The following is a 27,945-nucleotide window of genomic DNA, read 5'->3' on the forward strand; positions in this document are numbered from 1 at the left end:
TGCTGTGGGAGCCCTGCAGTTTTGGTACACACACATCCTAACTCCTCTCAGGCAAGAGGGAACACTAATTTAGTTCTCTACTGGATGTGAGAAGCCATGTCTAGTAATAGAAATGGTTTTGAAAGAGGCAGCCTGGGACACGTGCTCTTTCCAGATCTCTCTACATGGGCTGACACTGAGCAAATGAAGAAAAACCAAAAACAAATGAGAGACTATAGTCTTGTTTGGTCTTTAAGTAGACATCAGAAGGCTGCTTGCACCCCCTCTGTAAGCACTCCTGTGAAAGGACTTGTATCCACCAGCCTTACATTTTTTCAGCCTACTGTGCTAAATATCATCATGGCAATTGGAGGCATTCTAACAGAACTGCAATACAAATCTGTTTCACTTGAGAAGCAAAGCCTACGTTTCCTTAGGCTTTATAACCCAGTGCTTAGTACAAATTCACTGAATTTTTCCAATGCTTCACTATGTGATTTTAGGAGTCTATTTTCCCCAGTGGCACACAAGTACTAAAATTGCACTACATTGCATTCTGCTCTCAGTGGGTGGGAAAGTGAATACTCAATGGGTTATTTTCCATTCTTTATTTCGGTTTTATGCAGCCACAGGTGGGGGGTCTTTCAGGTGGCTGCCTAGGTTTACTAAGCACTTTAGAGTCATGGACAAAAAGAGTCTTACAAAACATATCAGTGTTGTCAATCACACAGTAAAAGAAATTCATTCTGTGTAAATAGAAACAATTTCCAAGATATCTCTGACTGTAAAAGGTAACATAATGAATATCAACAAAAAAAGGACCAGCCATCCTCTGTTTGGTAAGGGACATAAAACAATTGCACTTGTTTATACTTATTATTTACCTCTCTGTCTCCTCCCTTTCTTCTCCCCAGGTGTGATCTCTCTGCTTAAGGGCATACAAAGTTAGTGAAGGATGTCATGGGGCTTCCTATCATTTACTTTTCTTACAATGAGGTTATTAACAGACCACAAAAATATCACAAAACAAGAAAAAAAAAAAAAGGAAGTCATCAACCTACTTATCATTTGCTTTCAGAGCTCTGCAAGGAACTTTGATCAGTAAATGTATTAGATCATGAATACAGATATTCATATCCAGTAAAAAGTTGACAGCTTTCTCTCCTTGCATAAGATCATGCAATGAAATCCTCCAAAGTTACCCTTTTCTTTCCTGAAATCAAATTTATAAAAGAATCCTTCACCCACTTCTACACAGCACACACTGTGAACAACAAAATGCAGAATACATTGCATCTCTTTGGCTGCTCATAGTTTGAAAGACACAGAGATGTTACAGCAAGATGTGCCTGCTGTAAAGAACAAACACACAAGGGGGTAAAACTGCTGTTTTGCACATGGCTGCCCTCCTGACTGTGGAGGAAATTTCTTCCCTTCCCTATTTTTTAAAGCAGGTTTCTACACGTGTTGACTATGTGGGAATTAGTGATTTTTCAGATGACACCCACATCCTCTTCTTTCAGGTGAGAAACACCAACTACAGGCCAGTGGCCAAAGTCATGTCAGTATTCCATCCATCCTAACCTGCTAAAAAGTCTAAATTCTCAGAGAAATGCATTCCACTTTCTCAAAATGGAATGGCCACATTATTTTAATCACAAGAAATATGAAGAATAGTGAACAACATTTGGATGCAGTACTGCTTTCTGTGTGCATGCCATTTTCTCAATAGAAGTCTCAGCTATTTAAAAACTGAGATGGACAAACTCAAACTATGTCCCATATGTTCAAAAGCCTACATTTGTGCATTTCAAATAGATAATAGCCCAATAGGCAAATTAGTTTTTATAAATAAGAATTGTCTGTAAAATACTTTGTGACCACAGAGTAATACCTCAGATGACATCAAACAGTTTTATCTGCAAAAGCAAGAGTCTTTTGAAAATTTCCTCAAAAATACAATAAACATAACAATGAAAATTTACATTTTCATTACAAATTCTAGTTTTACTGAGAAAACACCATCTTTCACATTTCCAACATTTGCTACACAGACCCTTAGCATGGGGCAGATATTTACTGCCTCTGGAATGAAAACATGCTCATACGAAAAAATATTCAAATGGAACATGCACCATAAAGATTTTTTTTCTTTTTTTCCCCTTTAACCAATAATATAAAGCTTTATCCTGTCTGTGTGCTACAGAACAGAACAGTACAGGCTGTATGGAATATATCAACACGTGTCTATATGTTATTAAAAACAGTAAATTCCCATTTAAACAAGGGCTACAATCTGTGCACTAAACACTCATTAATGGTTATGAATCAAAAAAAAAGGGGGGGCACTTGCAGCAGGTGTGCACATCTATGAATTTCAATACATTGTAAAACTGTCTGTAGCCAACAGCTTCATCATTTGGCCTTTCTGAGCTTGGAGACAGGCAATTTTTCATGATTTTACTATTTCTGGCCAAACAAAAAGTTTTTAATTAAATATACCACATGATTCCAGATGTTTGTTTATTTGTTCCAATGAGGCCATAAAAATGCCTGAATGATAAAATTGGAGGACTCCTGCAAAAACAGGCTAGACCAGAGTGCTAACTAAACATGGGGATCTCTCAGGAGACTGTATCTGCACAGCACTGGTGTGCTTTGAACCAATTTCTTTGGAAGAGCTGTAATACTGTGGTTGATGACTGGAATTCTTTATTGTAAAAAAAAATTTTAAGGCCAAGTGGCAAACTTACTACTTTTTTTTTTTTTTTTTTTAATTTCCAGTTGTATACACACTGCATCATTAGCTCTCCCACATATCCAAAGAAGATTTTAGGTAGGCTTACGGGTTTGGATCCCAAGTTTCCACTTATAGAAGCCAGTGTTTTCTGTATATTTCTGCCACTATTTAGTCACCCTGCTTGAGCGTTCTTATGGTTTCTTATTGCCAGCATGACAAAATGAGCTATGTTGTGAAATATCAGACACTCTCTAGTCTACCAAAAATATGAAGTTACGGGCTTTTTCCTCATTAATCACATTCCCTCTGATGTGACACTTGTATGGGTGACTTGGGTCTAGACTGCTAGTTTTGGCAAATATGGAAAAAGTTACAATGAAAAACCTCAGAATGACAAAAATATGGAAAGTGGTCAGGTCTTCAACAGTCAGATTGGGGAATGCACACTGTGGAAAAATGAAAGTCTCTATAATATTTGAAAAAAAATACAATTATGAAAGTCTGCCTAAATCTTAGACTATCAGATGAAGACTGGAAATTTTGTGCTCAACACCTGACATATTTAATAATATTTTAATCTGAATTTAATTAACCATTTAACTGTTCAATTTTTTTTTTCTTTTAAAGTTTTCTTGCAGAGAAACGCGCATATTTTATTCCCACAGAGACACAGCACACCAGGAAGTGATCCTCTTGAACTTCTGGTCAGCTCAATCACATCCCTTGGGTTCAGTTTCAAACCACAGAACACAGAGAAGGCTCACAAATTAAAATATGCTGTCATTTAAAACCAAATCTTAACTTTTCTGGCCATCAAGAAAGACTTTACACAAAACTGCCAGTCACTTTATATATCATCCCCACCTCATTTACCCCAACCTACTTTCACATGACTAGTTGCTCCCATCACTGCAATATACAGAAAGATAATACATTTTTATGCTGAAGTTTTAATAATCTACAGTATCCTGATTCAAATCCAACATTCCTTGTATACACAGACAGAAAATTGTTGACCCTGTAAGTGACAAGAATATGAATCCAATGACCCAGAAAATTTATTTCTTGAACCACATTAGTCAAGGTCACACTCAAATCCAACTACAATTTATTCCACATTTGGGAAAGTTATTGTGCTTTACAGAGAAACATGCAGATGCTGGCAGAAATTATCACTACTGAGCAAGTGAGGCAAATTGGCCCACAAACAGCCCAGCTATTTGTGGCAGTTCTATTCCAGTAAACAAATAAAGTAGGGCTCAGGAAAGGGACTACATGAGATCCTCCTCAACCTGTTCTTTCACGGCTGCCCAGCAAAAAACCACTCCACAGCTGAGAGCTGAGTTGATCACATGTATGGGTATGGGACCTCTCAGTTCCATTGAAAGGCAAAATTTTTGATTGTGAGTCAGTTCACAAAACTGGGATAGATGATAAATGCACTTGCAGGCTTGGCAAATATTAATACAGGTGGGCTTCTGTTATCAGCTAGAAGCATTTTGCTGGAGTCCACTTCCCTAAGGAACTGTGCCTTCTAGCACTTCTCCCCATCTACTTTGTTCCATTCATTCCTACTAGCCATTCTTCTCCCCACAAAGCAAACATATCAGAAATACTGAGCAAGCAGTAAACTGGGATCCACCTTGGAAGGGAAAAATCATGGTCAGAGCTAAGAAACCAGGCACCCCACTGGACAGAGAAATGAGTCGGTGCATTCACCTCATCTCCAGGTGCAAGGCTTGGGGAGTCCGTGGGCATCAGCAGGAGCCACCAGTGCAGGAACGAGAGAAGCCTGCTCTGCCCTTCTCCCACCTGCACCAGGAACACCTTGCAGCACAATTCTTTAAGTTTCTGCATTACCTTCTGACACATCTGGACTACAAAACCCCTACTCATCTCTGATGGATTTATTTTTTCTTTCACTTCCCCTTAACTAAAGGGAACTGAGACCAGAAAACAATCTTTTCTTAACCAAGTCTTCTCACGTTGATACTCATCTATACCATCACTTTGCTTTCCCTGCTTCTCCCATGTGTCTTGAGCTTCCATTAATGTCTATTTTCTAATCTAAAAACTAAGGAACTAGAACCCAGTTTCTCACTTCATACAGCCAGACCACATGGGATTTTTTTTTTAATTTTTTTTTTTTTTTTTTAATAACAGACTTCTTATTTTAGCATTCTCCCAGAGTGTCAAAAGAAGAGGGTTTCCACCCACTCCCCTCAAGGCTAAGTCATGACCACATCACATCTCACTGTTGGGACATATTTCCTGGCACTAATAGGAAATGTCACAGCTTATTTTTGAGTGTTCCTTCCCTGGAAAATATAATCTTGTCTGTTCCACGCTATTGAGAACGGTTTTTTTTGTTTGTTTGTTTAAGGTAATTCATCTCCTGATGAGAAGATCCTGGCCTAAGAAGTCTTCAGTCTAGGACACACCACAACATAATGCAGGTTAAAAATGATGGTATTTTCAAAGGACACTTTACATAAAATAATAAAGAAAAATATCTCACTATTGACAGCATCTTTGCCTGATCCAGGACTTTCACATAGTGCATCTGTTTGCAATTTTCTTATTCATCCTATCCTTAGTTACTAAACAAGTTAAAGCAAATATATCTTATATACATATATGGATACACCTTTTTAACTGAATGATTAGTACTTACTAACCATAAGTTTTTTTGGGGTTTGGGGTTTTTTAACAGAATACAATGCCTTATGCATTTACACAGAAAAATCAATTGACAAGCATAAAGTGCAGTTCACACTAAGAAAACTAACTAATTATGATAAGTTGCTACATAAATTGCTTTGCAACTTCCCCAGCAATCAATTTCAAACGCTAAATAAGCCTCTGGCTTGAAAACACAACCAGTACCTAACAACTGTGTCAATAACAACAACAGAGAGCACCACAATGATAATATAAACAGGATACTTATCTTTCTGGAAGTAAGTTTTATGTCAAGCAATTTCCTTTCCTTTTTATGTCTGTGATTTAAAGACAGCATGGCTTTTCACAACGTGTGTGTAGAATAAGAACTCTTTGTATTAACACTTATTATTAAGACGTGCATGTCAATTTTGCTTCAAATATTTTAAAGTATTATATTAAAACTCTAGACCAAATTCTAGGAGGATTGATAGACATTATTAGTTCCATATGAACCTAAGAATATTTACAAAGTATGGGCAGGCTGAGCAAATTGAGACAGAACAGATAAATCCTTGGAGAATAATCAGTTTAATTATACTACTCCCTCTGTCTCTCCAAAATTTCTACTTTTTTCCTTCAACACCAAATTTTGAAAGAAGCAGACATCCTTCAACATGTACTGGATTATGAATTTCTGCCCAACTGGATGGCTAAACCCTTGCTGTGCATTCTGTAGTCCACTTTAATCTTGGTTAGTACTTATCTAAACTCCAACAAAGCTACTGGTTTTCTGTGTGGCACACCCCAACAATCAATTAGGAGGAATTTTGTATGAACATACCATCATTAGTGAAAATTTACTATGCCAAACACTCCTGGAGCAATAGCACAGTGTAACAACCACAGAAAAAGGAAACATTGCAAGTTGAGGTGTCTCTCTATGATTATGATTGTTTGCTGAAGGATGGGAAAGTTTGGAAAGATTTTAATTCCAAAAGAAACCTGCAGTACAACTCTGTTAGACAAAGAGAAACTGAGAGCAAAAGGAACCTCTCACTTCCTTTGTTCAAAAAGGCTCTATAAAATTACCTTTAGAAGGTTATAAGAAGCTTCAAAATATTCTGTTCTTGGATTTCTGGGCATTGGATTTGAATGCAGTGGAGACTTTCAAGATAAGATAATAAAATAGGAAAACACATCTGTCAGTTGACTGAAACATATTGGTAGAATAAATACCCATTTTTCATTTGGGCACTCATCATTCAAACATAAGACAACGTAATGACTGCACATACCAGGATGCTTGGATAATTACCTGTATAAACACCAAAACAGGACAGTGGTTTTGTTCACAAAGTTTGTACAAGTCATAATAGATTAGAACTATTAAACCTTGGCCTAAATCCAAGCAAAGGTTCTAAAAACTACTTACATAAATACAGGCTTAGTTTTTAATGGAAACTGCTTCTTCTTCCTTTTACCAGTAAGCTATGGGGTAGGCTTACCACTGGTTTTTCCCAGAAACAGAAGAGCACAGAAAAGGAGGAGTCACCTGTAAATTGTTACTGGAAACCAAATGGCTTTGGCAAATTAATATGTTTCCAAGTATATCAGGTAATACACAATGTTATAAAATAACTGCTTGTACAAAAGGCATCCAGCACATGCTTTTGTATGGAAAAACAGATTTTCATGATAGCCATCATTTAGTGATATTGCTTCTGAAGAGACAGAATGATAAACTGCTATTTTCCTCATCAACTGGAAAGAACTGCTCTTTTTAGAAGGCAATTTGTGTTTGAATGCTTACACATAAAGCAAGGATGCCATTATAAAAAACCAAACATACAACTTGATTTGGGCAAAGGGTGAGGGGCCTTTTTCCACACATCAGACAAATTATCCTTATAAATGCATTACTTCCACTTTAAATTTTTTTCATCAATTTCAACTATGTTTCAAATACTTAAAAATTCAAGTTTCTATTTTAAGATACGTACTCAAATAATAAATTATCAATAAAGAACAGAAGGGTACATATACACAAATGACAAAAAAAAATTACAGAAGTCAAAAAATTTTTGGGCCAATTTCTTCTAAAAGTCATTACATTTCACCATTTGTGGAGTATGGCCATTTCTATTAAAAAAATTACAATAAGTAACTGTTCTGTTTGATTTTTTTTTTCCTTACAGGTAGATGGGAAAAAGCAGACAGGAATGTGGAGCATATATATTTGATTTCATCAGAAAATTTGAAAGCTAGAACAATACTAGCAATGTATAGACTATTGAAAGAAAAGAAGCACTTTTATGACAGGAGGCTGTGTCTTTGAACTGATTTCTTTTAACCAGGTAAGAGAACTGCACAAACTTCACCCAAGTAAATCATTGGTTCTAAATCCATATAAAGTAAAATACAAAATCCTACTTTAACAAAGACCAAGGAAAGACCCTCAGAAGTTTGAGATCATTGTTTTGGAATCAAAACAAAAATACAGCCAGTTATAAAATTACCACTTTGGAGGCCTTGTCTAACAGGATAGCAATTAGATCACAAAGAATCAAGTCATATTGCTGTCAGAGCCCAAAATCCAAACAGAAGTCTTTTAGATTTTTCACTGAAAAATATGAACAGTGGGACCGAGGTAAGAAACTTAGAAAAGTGGGTCTAAGCAGCCCTGCAACACAAGGGAATACAGCTTTCCCAAGATGGAAAAAAAATTTCTAATGCTTAAAAACATGATGGAATATTTATTTCTCTCTTCATGTACTTATATACTCAAGCATCATGACACTCAATATATTTGCAGTGATCATTCCTTGTCATTCCATGCTGACATCACACTGTCATATGCTGTTTCTGTGGGCTTAGAAAGGGAAAGAGAGATTTTCACCATTCCTGAAATTGTCTGTACAAAATATGGAGTCAACCTAAAGACCAGATCCTGACTGGAAATTACATACTACATGCATGAACACAAAAGCTGTAAGACACACGGTACAACCCACAGATAATTATATGTTTTTGTTCTCTCTTCAAAAAATCATTGCTAAATAGAGTGAGAAATGTCCAAGTGAGACTGTACCAAGCAAATACATCCAGCTTGTTCCTGCTCCCCCTCACAGTCCCCTAAAAATCAATTTGCAGCTGTACCAAACCATTTGCCAGACTTCAGGATTCCGGTAAACAAGTTTCTCCAGGGACAAATTACACTCACAAACTTACAGCATTCTTCATTCCAGTATGCATTGAAAACAGCCAATATTTACATATGCAACAGCTGATTCAATTCCACTTTACAACACTGAAAGCATTCCGTGAAGAAAAAAACTGAAGATATTCAGAACCTAAAATAGCATGCTTAAGTATTTCATTCTTTCCTTGGAGATTTTTCTATTGACTGCAATTAATCTTTTATGGGCTTGGGAACTTTGGAACTTCTCTTTGTATAAAAGAAGATGATGGAGTTACCGGGCCTTGCCAGCAGGTTGCTCTAAGCTTGGAATTGGTTCTTCCAAGACCTGGAATTTTGCAAAGTGTCCTTAATTATTTCCTTGTGAATATGTGCATATATGTAGACACATACATATATATATAAACTAATCAAATAGTGTTAACAATGTCTCTTTAAGGACCAATTTTACCCTTTCTTTGGATGACAAGCTCTTCTCCCTTCACTTTATTTATAACTGTGCCTAATCACAAGGAAATTCACAGCATATTTAGCATGCAGAGCAGAATATTTCTGGGAAGAGTAAAGACAGAAGTAATAAAAATTATGTGAACTGCTAAGGGTAGAAAGTCTGTGATTTGGGGAATATAATTTTCCTCTTTCATGGCAAGGGGGCAGGCATTCTGAAACCCTGGTGAGGACAATGGGCACTTAGAGCCTGGCAAGCTCCCACTCTGAACAAACACCTGCTGGATGTGCCTGTGACACCTACTGCAGCCACACAACTGCTGTATTGCAAGGGGAGTCAATCAATAATGCAGGCACACAGATTTTGATCCAACACTACAGGCATTTCTTTTATCAAGTTAGATAACAAAATCAGCCATGAAGCCACACTTCCAATACAATATTGCCTAAATAAAATATCTGAAGATACCTGGCTTTTAAGGGTACGTTGAAAGCATTCCAATAGAACTAAGGTATTTTTCAAGATTCTGTCATTCTATTTATTGTGTTTGTAGACCCTAGCCATTTAAGCCAACACCAGAAATCCAAGCTCAAAGGCAACATGTTTATCTGAAAATCAAATCTAGTTGTCTTGGGAATGGTGGGGAGGAGGGAGAGGTAGGGTGCAGGTTGAAGGTTTTTTGGCAGGGGAGAGGTTGTTTTTTAATCCCTGAAGTCCAGGTCTGTGCTCAAATTCAGGGTTTTGGTTGGTCCTTTCTCTTTAAAAAGTATCAGCTTCTATGTGTGCAGTGCTGGAATACACTGCACCCACAGCACCTTTTAGGACATCTGATTTCCACCACAGCAATCTTCTTGGACATCTGATTGCACCACAGCAATCTACACCAAGGCCAGGATGTAGCTTCAAACTCAACCTCAGCTCTAACAGCAACAAATAAAGTTCTAATCACCTGCTTTCCTCACCCTTCACACCTGAATCACAGATCCTTCTTCAGGTGCATTACCTGCCTGATTCTTTCAGAGGGCATCAAGTAATATGGAATGCTACTAAAGCTGCTTCCATCCTCTGTAGTGCTGCAGAATTTGAACACACATTAAAATGAAGCTACCATCAATTCATAAATATAAGGCTGACTTTGATCATGGTATCCTAGAAAAAAACCTGCCTATAGACAAATGGTTTACATGATCAGTGGAGAATCAATGGGTAATGAGGGAAATAAATAAGAGAATTGTTGCTCTGGTTTTAAGATGAAAAAGTGTTACAAGCTTTACAAATTTCTCCTTTTTGGAAAAACTGAAAAAGCTTGGAATGCACCCTTCCTGACTGCTTCAGTTTTTCACCCGCTCCCTGATTTTTTTTGTTTCAGAGGTATGCAGAAAGAATTTGTGAATTTGCCCAAGGTGCTTTTTAAGTTGTAAGGATTGGTGAAAAAGGAAATTGAAAACTGATCCACTTTTTATGTTGAAAAAAGAGAAGAATCCATTTCTATTGCAATGAAAATGTGTTAACATTTCAAAATTATAGCCCTAATTTCTAAACTGCCTAAAAGCTCTCACTTAAAAAATATTAGAAAGTTTACAAATTCTCTCAAAATTACCAATGCTGCATGTAATCATCTACTTAGCAATGTTTAAGTACTCTAATCTCTTTCCATTTTTCTCTCTCTCACACACACACACATGCAAAAATCACTGTGCGTTATTATCCATAGATTTATTTGCTTTCCCAGTAGACTACCTGTAAATCCTATTTAATGTGAGTTAAAATCTGTAGTCTTGACAGCCATGGTTTCCTCATTTAGACCTAGAAAGGCATGGTGATCTGGGTGCAGTGAAATGCAGCAGCACCTAACACAGAGAAGGCCTTAGAGCAAAGCTTGACACCCGGCAGCAGCTCATAGCAATGAAAGGCAGCTCGCACCTCTGTGGTTGGTGAGCTCTCTGGATCCAGAAGGCAGAGGTGTGTAGTGCATCTCTGGAGAGGCAGAGGCAGCAGCACTGGAGGCCTGTGTGACAAAACAAACACTGTCAGTGCTCTGAGTGGGGGTCAGTGATCAGGCAGAGCGGATGCACCTGCAGGATCAGCGCTGCGGTTGCAGGTGCACAGAGTTACCAGCCATGAAGGATTAATTTGTTTTTGTAAAGGCTCCTTGCCATTCCTCAAGGTTGCTGTACTCACAAGAGTTTACACAATGGCATTATATATCATTACTAAATGAATATTTTCATACAGCTGACAGCTTAAAAAAAATTACCATCTTTGTCAGGAAATCTTTAGGCAATGTCAAAATTTTTCCTCTTGCTGAAACAGATTAATATTTACCTAAAAGAAGTTATGAGTAAGTCCACATGAATGAAAGGAGATAGAAAATAGGGAGTTGGGCTAAGATACTGTACTTTTCAAATCTAAAGAAAAAAATCCGTAATGATTTCCCCATTCCACTTCACTGTGAGCTAAATGAAGGGATCTATTAAAAATTATAGTGCCTATAATGCAAAAAAAAAACTGTCCAAGTATATAGAATTGTTAACAATAAACACTTTAAACCTACAGCAAAAGTCTAATAAAAGAGCTCAATAGCCAAGAGGACTTGCCTAAAACCCTTAAAAGTAAAGTGTTAAGGGAGAAGAAGCCCAAACATTTCTCCCTAATAAGTCTCAAGATCCTATGATTCTAATTTTAAAAGATTAGACTGAAGAACTATGGTTTACAAAAACTAACCTTCATTCCATTGGATGCTTCAACTGAAGATATATGTGTGTATATATATATATATATATATATATATATATATACACAAGAAAAAAAAATTAAAACAAGCCACATTTACCATCTTGCTTTTTAGTTACATAGCAGTCAGAAGAAGACACAAAAAGAAAGAATTGTGTTGGCGAATATGAATCGTTGTCAACTTAGGTTGGTGACACAGTAGTGATATGTTCAGTTCCAGATACGGGGTTTGCTCTAGAGTATTTATGAACTACCCATTTCAACAGACATAGAAAGATGATGTGTTTAAATAGAAGGCACAAAGGACAGCATTCACTGAAAGTTAGATGATAGTATATGAAAAAATAAGGCAAATAAAGAAAAAAATACAAAAGCTAAACTATTTCTTGAATCTCATGATAATTTACTAAAGAGAGTCCTGAGAAAATAATTGCTATCTTCTGTGCAGTTTGTTCCCTAATGATATATTGACTTCTAAGCTGCAAAAGTCAATCAAAGAATTCACCCCAGTCTTACTGACTTGATAATTGAACACATCCTCAAAATTTATGAACCCACAGGTCTCCAATGTGTGGTTAATATAAAAGTATAAAATAGAGCTACAGTATTTTGGGGAAGAAAAAGCATTAATACCAATTCAAATTTTAATTACCAGAACAAACCCAAGAACAATAATCAGAAATCTGCAACAATGAAAGTTAATCCTCATAATAGTTTGTTAAGGGCTGTAACTTAGAAATCTTCCTTGTTGTAGCTGTTGGACTCCTAAATGATAGTACATAAAATGTTAAGAGGTGACTGACTAGATTAGCATGCTAAGGTTTTGCTTTTGGAGACCAGCCATCAATTTCTGTGCCAGATCATAGTTACAATCCCATTTTTGTCCCTAGGAAAAATCAGGTCACAACATGCAGATGCATCATGCATCAAAACAAACATCTTAATAGAACTTAACAGAGGCAAGTTTGCCTGAACAGCAAGGATGCTACTTATCAGAGACGAATAAAAATAGAGAATATCCTGCCTCTGCTGACTCACCAGTGATAATAAACCCTTTTCAGGGAACCTCCTGTTCACAGATATATTGCTAGAGACATAACTCTCACCTTCAGCCAGAATGAATGATACCTTGATTTTGGTGAGCTGCAAACCTGCAGCTCTATCTTCTCTGGACGATGAATTATTGGAAATCTTCCTGGTGACCAATATGAGCCAAGGGCACATGACATGTAAGAAGGAGAGATAGAAACCCCTTAGACCCAGCTATGTGATGTTTGAGACTAATTCCAAGAAGAACTACATGTTTCCTTTGGGTTGAGCAGTTCTGGGTAAGAAAAGGAGAAAAATGTCACTACTTAACATCAGGCTTCATCCCTGTAAATCACTCAAAAAACTGGAAGAAAAGTGGTCTCATACTGTACACTCTAGATGGTATCTGCCTATTCAAGTGTACTTATTTGGGACTCTGGTAATAGTGAAGGTTTCTCTTTGGTATTTTTAATCTCAATTTAGACTGTTGACAGCTTGATGATAGCTTTTCCTAAAATTACTGGAAGAGACTTTGCCATTTCAGCAATATACCACTGAGTGAGCAAAATTCAAGAGCTTCTAAAAAGGATATTGGAGTGAAGGGGCAATTTAGCTTTATTTCCAATTTTAGGAAACACAGGAACAGAAAGGGTTTGTTTATTGGTGTTTTTCTGTTATTTTATGTACAGTGTATAATTCCCTGTCAAATATAGAACAGTTTTCATTACCTTTGAGCTAAGCATTCAGTTAGAGCAACTTTAATTCTGTGGAATATCATCCAGGGTTAGGATTGTTTTGCACAAACACTGGCTCAAGTTCCAAATCACGTTTCTCAGTAAGCCTGTGCACCAGCAGAAAGACAACCATTTGTTTTCTCTACCACATACTGACATTTGGCCCTAAGCTATTTTCCAAAGAGATTTGTATAGATTGCATTACTCTTAATATTCATAGGAATATTGTGACAGTGACAGCATTGACATGTGACAGTTATGTCTTCAAGTATTGGTGACATATGCATCAGAAGTTCTTGCAGTGGAAAGTAACTATACATACAAATAGCTTTGAGGAAAGCTGTTTAAACTGGTTGGTAGCTCCAATTTTATAGGAACAGGTCACAAAATAACTCAGTTAAGAAATTGTAATGGTATTATTACAGAAGAAGCTTGTAGTTTTGCAAACCTTGAAGTCATTCAAGTTTTGCAGTATATATAGTATGTGGTTTAAGACTTGCAAGACAAAGTTAGACCACTCACAGCCCCCCTGTTATGCTCATAACAAACATTTGCTAAACTGTGGTACCTGTCTTCATATTAACCTATGTGTTTTGTCCAAATTGTTGTATTTGGACAAATGGACTGCAGAAAGAGCACCAGCTTTGCAAAGCATGTTCATCAAAATTACAGACATTGTAGAAGATGAAGCAGGAAGAAAAACACCCACAAACAACCAAAAAAAACACCCATAACAAACCATCAAAAACTAAATTTGAGAGCAACAATACACCAAAACTTTAACTATTCAATCCTAGGAAATGGTCAGGTAATAACAACTTTATTTGAAATGTATTTGCTTTTCTATGAACTTAGGAACCATACAGCCAGTGGGGGGAAAAAAAAAAGAAAGGGGTGAAGTATGAAAGAAGGACAAAGGGACAAAGAGACTAAAAAATATGCAAAAGCAGGCCCTGAGTGGAGGACTCCATATGGAGTACAGCAGAGTACAGCTGGTCTGGCTGTCCCCTCCCCAGCCAGAGGGTTCAAATGGGCTGCCTGGAGTTTGTCACCCTCCTCAACACACTGGCACTTTCTGGAAAACCAAGAGGGACACGGCATTCCTACCAGGAAAGGAGGCTGCTCTTGATGGAAGGGGGTTTCCCACCCTCCTTGCTCCACAGCCAAGCAGACTTAGCCATGAGTTAGCAGTTGTCTTTGCTAAACTGCAGCATAAATTAGAGTCACTTTAATGAACAGAAAAAAAATAACCCATTTAGAAGAAAATTGTCAGCCACACACCAACAGCTAGCTCTCAAGAGGGGAGGAATCTAATTAGACTAAACAACAAAAAAAAAGCTAATTTGTTTAATCTTTGGATTCCACTTTTCAAGGAATAAAAAATGCAAGACTTGGATGGTACTAGTAAGGGAACATCATGTGTAGTGTCAGGACACCCTGTACATCTGCTGCATCAAAACAAATTTGTAGCTATCAATGATACAAAAAAAATGCTATGCTATTTTTGGCAACCACACAAGTTCCTTCAAATATTTCAGCTGTTAAAGGAAGTAAAGGGGGAATTCAGACAAGCCAATCCTCTTTGAATCATGGTTTGAGAAGGTAAAATTTAAATTACTCTGCTATCCAAATTTTATCTCTCTACTGCACATTTCATTTTTGTATTTCTAAACACAGGAGTAAACAAAAACCCCACTTCTGACACTTTTAAATCTAATCGATAATGCAAGTGTTTCAGCAATAATCAAGACTATGACCTTAGCAAATATTCATTCCAGATATTTTAGCAGCTTATTTTCAGCTGTGATGCACTAATACAGTAGCCAAATTATTGTAGTATTAGGACAACAAGGAGAAAAGTGATTTAATATTTTGTTTGGCCTTCTAACTTCAATAACCTTTAACAAGAAAGGAAAGAGAAATTTTCATGCTTAACAGAAAGAGTGGAGCTTAAGATTCAAAGCATTTCAAATTCAAAGCATTCTCTAATTCTCTTGTAAGAGAGATTATCACTTCTCACTTGAATTTACTTTACCTTTTGGTTTTAACTTAACATTAAATTGCAAGGTTGAAAGTAGGGATCAAAAATGCAAATGAACATCAGATAATTCTTATGCATTTAGGCTTAATTGAGTGTAATCGATATGTCTGGTGTGCAGCCAAATTCAACTATTGTGAAAAGCACCTAATGTATGGACATTATTTTTGGACTACTGAATGGCAGAAAATAATGAGCTGGCATTCAGCTTTGGTGAATCAGCCCTTGAATTTTCATCTAAGAGCAGCTTTGAATTATTACTGAAGATAAGGTGTAAATGTGCAAGGGAATTTTATCCATGTTTCTCCCATGAATCATAAATGAGGAAAAAAATTACAGTCTAAATTGCACTTAAAAGGAATAAAGTCTTTTCATGTCATACATGATTTATCAAAATGATCTCATTTTAAGAGTACTGTGGTGTATCTTGATTAATAACATTAGTAAGCATGATGAATGGCCTCTTTAATGGTAACACAGAATTTATTGGCAAAATCCCTACTTCTACCAAAAAGGGTGGGAAGTAAAACACACAGCAGTTAGTAACTTGCAGAAACAGTTTAAGTAAACTCTCTGCTATGTATTTTGCACTTACACATCCTTGAAAATCCTTAATCTGAGTTTATTCTCATGCTTGTTCAGAAACAAGTCAGAGGTGTTACCTAATGGGGCAGCTCTAACCCCTACAAAAGTCACTTTGCAGTTCTCTGCAAAACGAGCTGAACTCTGCATGTACTGTAAGAGGATGCAGTGTATTAAGGTCTTTCAAGAACATTGGTCCCATCCCCTTATGACCTTTTTCAATATCCTCTTCATTTTGCCTTAATATCCTAAATGCTTCCCTTCTTCCATTACTCCATCTTACCCTACCCCCTCCTTCTCCCTTTTTAAGCCTGCTCCAGCCTGCCCTAACTAATTTCCTTTTGGGCTGACAGATCAGAGGCCTTCCTACCACTGTTCCCTTTAGACCTGTGAAGCCCTCCTCGTAATCCTGCTGCTTGTCCACAATTAATCTTTCCAGTTGCCACATTATTAACACTACCACCCACAGACAGAGGATGCCTGAGCACGGCTGGACACTCGCTCCCCACTGGAGCATCAAAGTTGTCAATCACACACCAGTCAGAAAGTTGCCTGCTGTCAACATCAGAGGATTTCATACTCTCCTACCCGCTGATCAAACATTTTGCTTCAGAAGATTAATTCCAAGTCCCCACCCATTTCCTCCCATATCCTCTTTCCCTTTTAGGTTTACTCAATGATCCATCTTCTGTATGGAAAAGGAAGCAGTGTATAATAGAAATCCTTTCAAAACAAAAGTTCAGCAAAACTAAATTTAAATCCCAGCTGTTATCAACCTCTTCCCCCCCGCGCAAGTTAAACACCTTAAAGAGCTGGGATTAGACCTAGTCACAAATGCCTTTCTTTGATCAAAGGCTCCAAGACTTTACACAAATATAATCACAAGGCAATGACTGCATCTAAGGAGGCTGAATTGATTTGTTCTACTGTAACATATAGCATACAAAAACACCCACTAGGCTTTTTTGACTTCCAAGACCATTCCTTTTCAACTTATATCACTCACAAGCCATGAATTTTAGCATCTCCTTAATATTTTTTCCAAGTCATTAGATAAAAAGTGAACTTCTTGCACAGCATTTGCCTTCTCTTTTTAAAAAGTGCATCTCAGCTACTTACACTTAAAAGCAGTTGGATACAAGAGATTCTTCAGCTCAGGTTCAGTTTAATGACTATTACCACCTTTTCCTAATCACATGCCACATTCTAAAATATTCAGTTTTTATAAATTAAACCTTACTGCTCAAGTGGCTCAGTATCTTTCACCACAGCTGGCACAGACAGAATCTGTCCCTAAAGGAGCCTTTTAATGGGCTAGCCACACAACAGTGAATGAAAGCAATATCCATTAATAGAATCCAGCAAGGAATCTTCACTGTAAAACATCATGTTAGGTTTTAAAGTAAGAATAAATTAATTTCAAACCACACTACAAAATAAATTCAAAGTTCCTCAATCATATTCATCCCTAAAACAGATTTTTAAATGTTTTTTTCATCTTTTAGTTTGGTACTAAAGAAAATCAAGAACTCAACAAATGACTCCCAGAAGTATAAAACAATAAAGAAAAATCTGCTGGCCTTGAATCCTAAACTTAGATTGGGAAAATAAGTCCAAATTGTTATATATTCTACCTTACATTTCTACACAATTATTATATATTCTACCTTATATTTCTCTGTCAGCATCTTTACCTCCATATTCTGAGAACACACATGCTACCTTCTTTTCATTTACACTTTGCAGGATTCAAGGGGCTCCCACACTAATGAAATACTGGACAAAGCAAACCACAAATAAGTCTGTCATACCCCAAAGCACAAAACTCTGCAACAGTTGCTAGAGAATTCTGAGTTGTCATAGAGAGCAATTCTTTCAAGTTCCCCATGAAGTGAGGAACAAATGAATTTTGAGATGATAGACCCTTTTTCTAAGTCCCCACCTCACCAACCCCCAAACATGACATTTATTGAATTTCACTCACTGTCCAACAGTTCTGAAGGAGTGAAAGAGAAATGTGGAGTTTTTAGAGGTTACAGCATCAACAGAAGGTGCCAAGAGCACAGGTAAGTCAATGTGAAGGGAAGTACACTGACAATGTATTAGATTCCAAGTTTCCTTCAGTCATTGCCTGCAAATGTTTCAGCCAATTACATCACAACTGCAAAACAGAGCAGTAGCAGAGTAATTGCCAAGATTCCTGCTATGCCATGGCACAGCAACAGTTTATAAGCTGCCTACAAACACTGATGCATAACTCAAATACACATTACATATGATCCTGTAACTCATTACTTTTCATAGCCCCTTCTTTTGAAATCAGGTAACTCAGAACTTCACCTCCTTTTGCCAATCTGATACCCACAAGTTCTTCAAAAGCAAAGACAAAATCATCAAGCTAAGCTGATTTTTTATATAGGAACTTCCAAGACTGTTCCATAAATTAAATCAGCACTGTAATATCAGCACTTTCAAGCACATTCAATGATAATCAGAGGAATGCAGAACTGTGTAGACATTTCACAGGCCAAGCATAATTGTTTGCAACGCTAGAGCACTTATTTTGCTTTGCTGTTCATTCTGATACCTTCTGCATGCCTCAGTTTTTTTAGGAAGCATGGAAAATGTTGCAAAAAAATGAAAGCTAGAGCCTAAAGAGTATAAGCTTTACTTTAATGACTGTTGCTAAGTTGTGCTGGCCTCCTCACCTAACAGGCACAGGAATAAAGAAACTGGAAGGTTAAAAATGCTTTCAAGGCATCTTCATTCTGTCATGTGGGAATAGAGCTGAATTGCAGTTCAAACCTCCTGTCACTCTATTCAGTCAGCAGAAGGGGGTGCTGCAGCGTCACCTATTTAAAATGCAAATAGAGTAACTTTTGTAACAGCAGATTAAAACGAGCGTTTTATTCACTTGGCATACCCAGAGCATACTGAATGCTGGAATCAGACTTGTCACTGCACACCGCAGGTTATTAATAGAGCTCAGAATGCTGTTACTAAATGTGCAAGTTAAAAGCAAATAAACAGAAATGGATTTATCTGTGGTATTTGTTCTGCTGGAGAATTCAGCAAGGTCTGCCTCACGCTGCACACTTGTTTATCCAGGATCACTGAGGCTCAGTTCCATTGTTTTTTTAATTTTTTCCTTAATTATTTGATTGACAGCCACTTACCACAGCCAGAGATCCTGGGATATGGGATCTATAACATGAATATTATAGAGAAAACCACATTTTTTTCAGCCAGGACAAATATATACACACACAGGGAAGACTCTATGGTGCACAGCTGTTACTGTCTAATAGGCCTTTCTGGACTCTCGTGAACCACCAACACATGAAAAAACACAAAGTTAAAGGGTTCAGCAGAACCAAATCAACACATTGTGCTATGGCTTTACACTTCATCTTCCTGCAATGTCAGGTGTCAGGGCAGGCAAATGGGTTTCCCCTCTATATTCAAGCCAATTCCTCTGTTCTTCATCTCGATCTCTCAGAGATTCATCAAAAATGCGATTTAATTACATCTCCTCCCCTCCTCCCCCTCCCGAAAAGAGTGTAAACATGACTCCTTTTTATCTCCTGATACATCTGGACAAGTAGACAATGTGCTAAAACAAAATAAATCTGCCCTGACAGTCACATCAAAGGGTTCAGCTAGGGGCTTGCAGCTACTTAAGGCACAGGAATGTTGTTGCTAAGCATCGCTCTACAACCTATCAGTCCCTTAAAGAAGAGCTTTTTTCTTTCAGAGGGAGATGAGGGAAGCTGGAGAGTGGGAACCAGACTGCAAAGGGAGATTGGGGATTTTGGAGGATTTTAAAGCTTAAAGTGAATTGTGTGAAGAAAAGGGGGTTTGTTTTGTTTTGTTTTGCCTCTTGACATACAGTCCACATTTGGGGGAGGAAGGAAAGTAGGGAAGGAAGGAGGGGCTCAAGATTGTAGATGAAACATCTTGTGAATTATCCCTTTGGATAAAACCAAGAAAAGTCTTTGATATCCTTTTTCAAATCCCTGTACTTACTGTAGATTTGAAATAGAAAGATTGTGACCAAAAGCAATAGGGCTGGGATACCGAGCTTGTTAAAAATATATTGTGAAATGCATCCCATGCCCTGCTTTTCTGTCAAGAGCTTGATAAATATGTTTATGCTCCTGAAGAGGAACAATGTCCATATCCAATGCCCAGAACAATGTCCATATCCAATAAACATGCTCTACAGAGAAAGGAAACTTTTGATACATATGCACATAGCACAATTTGATGCTCAATTTACTAGTGAAAACTGCTCTCTTTAGGGAAAAGGTTCACTGAAATCTTCAGTCTTCCACACCGTGCCTTGCTGGACTCAATTTGCATGTTTAGTGCTTAAACCTCCAAAGGAAGGCAAAACCCTGCTAAAACCAGACCTTAGGACTCATTCAAAACACTGCCACAATTAAATGGACAGCCGAAAATTCAAATTAGGCTCCCTCTCAAAGACAGAGAAACACATCCAAGGCAGATAGACAATCCAGCCTGGAAAATATAAAACACTCAAAGCCTAATTACCCTGAAGGTAAGCTAAGAAAACCAGTAGTTTGGTTACAGCAGCGCTGAGGCGTTAACATATCTCTGGTTTTTAAAAGCAGCTTAAAAAAATCCTCTTCCCTTTTTAAAAATTAAGCAAAGAAAACATGAAATGGACTCATTCTACATGCAGGGCAACTATCAAGAATATGAACAATTACTGAGCCCATGATATTACACAAATAAATAACACTTAGCATTATCTTCAGCACAACCATATTTATTAAACAGTGACTGAGGGCAGCAGTAATCATTTTTATTGTCCCATACAGCTCTTATTTTCTAATTAAACAGAAGGTTATTTCCACTGCCAATGCAGCTATTTATCTTATTTGAGTGTTACATAATATTTTTTGCCAGCCAAGCCTGACTATAAAGTGTTCTGTGTGGTGAACTGTGGCCCAACTTGCTTTCCTGTTTGGTAATCATAGAAATGGGCCATTTCGTGCTGTGTTAATAAATAAACTTTTTGCAATTTCTCCTAAAACATGATAAAGCTTATACTTTGTCCTTCCCTCTAGCTTCAATACAAGGGCAATGAGCTGTATTATTAAAGATATAGGTCAAGCAAACCTGATGATTTCAATCCTGTGGGGTGCTTTAGAAACTATTGTCATATTACTGAGATCATTCTGCTGTTCCTAATTATTCCTCTTGGTTGCCTCACATTTCAAGTGATTTCTCTCACACTTATGTCAAAATTTATAAGCTACTCCCTGTAACAACACTACATTATTTCCTCACTTGTTAGGGTAATATAGGACAGAAACTAGGAGAATGCTTTAATCTAGCTGACAAGGATAATGTAGTCTAGAAATGTAATAAACTTTGCATTCTACTACAAAGTTGTGGTTTTTCTTCCTACCATGAAACATTTCATCTAGATAGACATCTTAGAAAAACTAATTGCTACAATAACTTGCATATCCTCTTATCTGAGTTGCTTTTATCAGGAAAAATGTATCAGCATTAAAGCGTTCACTCCAATAGCTTGTGCGCTCTCCTTATTCCCATAATTGCTATTCCACAACATTCTGTTGACTGTACTGCAAAGCTACATGCTGCTGAAGGAAACCTATTTCCAAGAAATCTGTGCATCACCCTAACAGTGCAAAACATCTGTAATTAACAGGCTGGGCTTTAACAGTGCTGTAACACATCTCGGGCTGACTGGCACAAAATTTTATTTGCACTAAGTAGCTCAAGACTGGGAAAACATAAAATCAACTTTATGCGATAGCTCCATATTCTATGGTGTTTTTTTCTGAAGGATTTCAGAATGTAAGGAAAGTTGCCAGTGGAAAAGGTAGTCTAGAGAAACATTTGAATTTTAAAGCCACTCTGGGTACTGTGGAAGCTAACCTATTTCCTCCAGAACATCCTTAAGGTTACAAAATTATGGTACCCTCTTCCCTTACCCCCACAGAAACAAACAAAAATTCCCAATAAACAAACTAAAACACAATTCCAGCTAGAAAATGTCATATGAGTAAAACATGACATCCATACTAATATCTCTAGGAATAATTTTGGTGAATCTTTTTGTACCAGCAGTTTGCTGTGTTTGCCAAATGTCCAATGGATTTTAAAATGCTTTTAGTCAGCAGCAAACTGAAAAACCAGATCACAATAACAGGAGTCCAGAGCATCAAAGCCATCAGATAATATAACAGGAATAGGAGCACTGGTCTATAATGGCAACTTGTAAAGGGACTTTTTCCAGATAGATAAAAAACAATATTTAATTGAGCATGCACATAGGAAATAGAGAAGAGGCGAAGATGAAGGTAGTGATGTCCCCATCAGAAGTACTCACCAACAGAATTGTCAGGGGAAAACAAAGGGAAATATAAATAACTTCTGGGTTTGCCTCTGTTCCTGCTTCTGTCCCTTCTGTCTTCCTCTGAAGAACTGGTGACCTGACTGAAGGTAAACTCCAGATGGCTCCAGGTGCGTGGGTGGGGAGGGATCAAGAGGCAGACACAGTATCTTCTGAAGGCTTTCATTTCTGGATCCCAACTAGAACTGGAATCCCTGCCATGGCCTGAGAGCTGCCAGGGTGAACTATTCCTACATTTATAAGTGAGATTTCCCTCTTCTATGATGACTTCTGTCCCAGACAAAAAACCCAGCAAGTGTGAAAAACACATTTTTGTCTCTTTTGTCTTTTAGGCTACCATCTCTCAATATGTAAAATTGTCTTGAAAGCTGATGGTTTTATAAGTGTGTCTATGTTCAGATTTTTTTTTCCACAGTGGAGAGCCACAAGAAGGTAATGCAACAGCCACATTTAAAAATTTTAAAGAAAGAACATTTAGGCCTGAACTTATGACTTCAGAATACAAACACTGAAATTTTAGGAATATAAACAATGTGATTAATCAATATCTTATTAATTTGTAAAGCATCTGCTTAGAAAACAGAAACAATCTTTGATGGAAATTATTAACCAGAGGAACAGGAATTAATTTTAAGATCTTCACAAATGAATGCATGAGAGATAGAAAATCATACACAAAGGCATTAAACTACAAAAAGCAGTACTCAATCAGTATATTTTTTGCATGGTTTTTGGTGAATCAAAATAAATGAAAACTAATAGAAAACATCAGACACCAAATAGGAAAAGGCTATCAAAATATTTATGGAAAATATAATTATATCAATTTGTTAAAACTCCAATTTTGTATAAACACCAAACTAGGGTATAGAAAAAACATCGTCGCAACACTTTTGCTTCAGGTTTTCTTAACTCTCAAGCAATTTCCTACATAAAGTAGTTCAGAGCTGTCTGAGACTTCTTGTCCATGTTTCAGAAAAGCATAACAAGTGGGAGATGAACTGCATAACACAGCTAACCTACTAATTTTTATAATTACTTTTCCTGAACTTATTCATAATTTATGTCCACTTGAAAGATACCTTCACCCCAATAAGAGGAGAGAAAAAACAGTTGGAGAGTTGATTTATCTCAAAATGTGTTTTCCTAGCTCTGTGTGTGGACCTTTGGAGTTCTGGCCATGAAATACTGGTAAGTGAGGTTTTTCTTCATTAAGGTGATGGATTTAATGAACACTGTTCTAAAATGCATTGGGTTCTGTCTCTTCAAGAGGTTTTCCATGCTCCCCTTGAAGAAATGCTCTAACTAGTTGTCCCTGCCCATAAAATCCAGAAAGCACTTAACAAAGTTTATCCCTCAGCTCAAAAAGCTGTTCCCCCAACTATGCAGAACTTCAGGACATACCACAATTCAGAGATGAGGGGAAGGTTTTTTTGTCAGACAGGGCAACTGCTCATTTACAAGGCTGCTGAACTTTTCTTGGTTTCACCTGTTCCCATGGTTACTTACACAGCTGACGTGCACTGAACACTTCCAGTCTTGGCTAAAAAAACTGTCACCGATGTACAGTGTGTCACAATTCTGGGAAACCTGTTCAACAAATCAATGCTGCCATTAAAATTGTTGGTTTTTTCTACCCTGGGTGTGTAAGCTTCAGTTGCAACAGCTGGTTCTTCTCATATCCACTGCCCATATGAGATGGAAACTCCACATCTTATTCCTTGTGCTGCTGTTCACTTGAGGTGCTACTATTGGTATATTGTGATCAACCCTTCACAGCCCCTTGGCTACCCAAGACAGACAGAATTTTCTGGAATTTCTCACCATAACATGTCATCCAGTCTTCTGAGAAATCATTTACCTTGTTCCCTCCATTCTGTCTTCAGTGTCCCATCAACTTTCTAGGACCACAAACTTATCCAAATCTAAACAGGGTGTTCTAGTAGCTGTTGTACCACTAAAAATTATAATGTCTAAACTTCCCCTCTTATGTGATATCCTTAAAAGTATCAGATGTGTCTGTTGAAAGCTAAGTGTTTTATGTTTTATCTCACTCATAAAAAATGTTACACAGCACTGGGCAAAAACCTGATCTCCATGAAAGCATGTCCACTTTATCAACATAAAAACTGTCCACTGGTACTTAACTCACTGATCATATGCCTTGTTGAGTTTGTACTATTCTAGCTCCTTAAAAAAAATAATGTATATCATATTTCATAATTATATTACAAAAACTAATTGAAATCCTTGTTGTTCTCTGCAAAGCTTGCACTGACCAAAGAGAAGATGGGCCAAAGAAACACAGCTTTCTTCCCCTCCTCTTGTCATGTCTCTCATTCTTTCCACCTGCAGCTGAATCTTGTCAATAAGATGACACTTCCAGACAAAGGATAAAATGACAGAATGAAACAAATACATTGTGAATTGTAATATTGTCCACATAATCTGGAGGTACTCTCATTTCAGAATATTAGTAACATCAAAGGAACCCTGAAATATACAGACAGAAGCATGGATCACTAAACTGAGTGACTAGAGGGTATGGAAGGAATATTTTCCTTTTCCATACCCCAAATATAAAAATCTGGGTATCAGAAATACTGCTACCACAGGCAGAAAACTCAGAATTACTTCAGACAAAGTAAAACTACTAAGGAACAGAAACCAAACAGAAAGAGAATATAAGCCTGGGTTATACAATGGATAACTTCAAGAGCTGCTTGCATCATTCATGTTCATTCACATATTCAAGTGCAAACAATAATTCTGTAAAATGAAAACGATCAAAAATTATTCCACTGTACTTACATAAATCACAGAACTGGTCAGGTTGGAAAGGTCATCTGGCCCCACCTCCCTGCTCAAGCAGGCTTATCCCAGAGCACATGGCACAGGATTAAGTCCAGACAGCTTTTGAGTATCTCCATGAGGGAGACTCCACAGCCTCTCTGGACAATTTGTTTCACTGCTCAGTCACCTGCACATTAGAAAAGTTCTTCCTCATATTTAGGTAGAACTTCCTGTGCAGCAGTTTCTGCCCACTGCCTCTTGTTCTAACAGAGTTACTTTTTCCTGTTTTTCTGTGTTTATTGTTGTTGTTGACTTTGGCTTTTTTTGGATTTTTTATCTTTTAATACAGAAGGGTAACATAGGGGCTGTAGTAGAAAATCTAATGTCTATGTCTACTTTCTAGAACACTGAGGGAACTGTTCTATAGCCACAAATTTTCAGACATCATAATGAAGTGAAGTGAAAAAAGCCAGTTTTCATATCTCTGCCTCCTCTGCTCCAGTTATGCAGCTTCAGGTGTGGAATGACAAATAAATATTATGGTAAATATCTTCAGACATTTAGATTTAAAAACCAATTTATTTCCAGTTACAGCTATACTAAAACTTGCGGAAGAAATGTTAGGAAAATATTATTCATATAATTCTGTAGTTTCAGCACTGGTCCTCAGCCTCAGCGCCCACCTCATGGGATAACCTTTTTTGTTAATATTGTCTCTGTGGGCTGCATACAGTATCAAAGTTAAACCCAAGATGACATATTTTGACTACTCGCATCACAATTCATTTTGTATTACTCATAACTTTATATGAAGTTATTAGAAACAGACTGATGCACCAAAAGTTTTACACTTTGCAATGGAATGGCTCCAACAGCATTAGGTAAAAAAACTGAAACTGCTCAGTTCCTTAAAATGCAACTGTTGCCTCTGGAGTTCATTTATTTTCTCTCAATAAAGTACCTTTTTGCTAAAAGATGCTTTTTCCCCGCCTCCACTGAATCTGGCACTTGAGCTACAGTATGGTTTTATTACTCAGAAATACTTCATTACTGCAATAAAACTGCACTTCCCACTTTTCCACTGTCTCACCTAACAGTGATCATCAAACCAAAACACTGAAGTCAAAATAGTGCAGGGCAGTATGGCAGAGCAGAAAAAGAAAAATGTCCTCAGCAGTTTACATAGTTATATATATATATATATAATTTCTAGGTCTAATATCATCTATAATGTTTCTTGCAGTGCCATCATCACAAAGAATAGCTGAGCAGTGTCCAGTTATGTAGCAAGTAAGTGTCTAACATTTGCTCTTTCCTATTGCTCCTCAGGAGGAACACTCAAAAGATGGTCCCTTTTTAACAATCTCCAGGAGGAACACCCAAAAGATGATCCCTTTTTAACAATCTCCAGGAGGAACACCCAAAAGATGGTCCCTTTTTAACAATCTCACTTTCATGTGTTTTGGCTTGAGAAGACTGGAAGATATATGCCTTTCCCTTGCTGGGAGACACCTGTGGACTAGCACCTATTCATTAATTTCCTGTCAAAACTGGAAAGGAATTAAGTTTATTCACATTAGCATGATCCTTATACTGTTGCATCATTTAGCGAATTATTCCCAAGTTAACACACAGATTTCGGCATTTGTACTTAGCAGAACCGCAAGTACATCAGTTTAGGAGAAAAATGACCTTTTCTAGGTTGGTTAAGATGGTAACTCGATTAAAACTCTGCCATTATCTATCTCATTTTGCTGTCTGAAATGTTATTAAATATGTAAAATTCTTCTGTGCATTATTTTCTTCCAGTTCCTATTTTTTAGGCTGCTCTGTGAAGATTAAAATTATTTTCTTTTTTTTTATAAAGCATATCTCTGAAACCAAACTGTTAAGTGCTCCTCTGTGTTGGTGAAGGAAGCTAAAAGAGATGCTTTCTCAATCTGTTTGTTGTCTTATGTTATCTTGAAAGAAGAGGAACAGCCAATTAAGATATGGTTGCTGTAGACATGGTATTTAATGTATGAACACTTTACCCTCAATTTTCATCTGAGGGGGGAAAAACCCCTGTTACACATTTGAACATAGTTCTAAAATTATATTTAGTTGTAATCAAACTCATCCTCTCTGATATGAACATATACAAACACAGGAACATCAGAAATACACCTGGAGATAGAAAACATTCTTTCCCAGCTCGGCTATTTAAAATAAAAAGGCAATCATCACCTTCCACCATGACTGCTTTTACAGTCTCTTTCATCAGGCTTTGATTCATTGACAAAAAGAAGCACAGAGGTCAAGCAAGCAAAAGACTTTTCAGTGAAACCAATACTCATCTACTGGGTTTTCATCTTGTAGAATGTACCTTATTTCTTTTTCTCTACTTTTAATACTGTAGTATTAGCTCATCCTACTTTCTCTTATGAGAAAGCATTAGCTCATACTCCCTTTCTCTCCATTTTCATCTATAGAAGGGAGTCTGCTTATTTTAAAAACTTTTACAATTGTTTTAGTGAGTTCATCTTAAAAGACTTTTCCAGCTTCACAGAACAAGGGCCACATGCCTTCTGAATGTTGGATACTCATCTAAAACAGCA

At 37.2% G+C, this 27,945-nt stretch overlaps 1 protein-coding gene across 1 annotated transcript in view; it reads right to left on the reverse strand.

Annotated features, from left to right (window-relative positions):
- Positions 1–27,945, reverse strand: part of LRMDA (leucine rich melanocyte differentiation associated) — a 604,806-nt gene that overhangs the window by 85,166 nt on the left and 491,695 nt on the right. Inside the window, exon 6 of the mRNA XM_030241074.2 lies at positions 10,951–11,035. Within this exon, the coding sequence (XP_030096934.1) occupies positions 10,951–11,035 (85 nt within the window). The remainder of the gene's footprint in view (positions 1–10,950; positions 11,036–27,945) is intronic.

Source organism: Serinus canaria, chromosome 6 (genome assembly GCF_022539315.1).
Source record: "Serinus canaria isolate serCan28SL12 chromosome 6, serCan2020, whole genome shotgun sequence".
Classification (NCBI taxonomy): Eukaryota; Metazoa; Chordata; class Aves; order Passeriformes; family Fringillidae; genus Serinus; species Serinus canaria.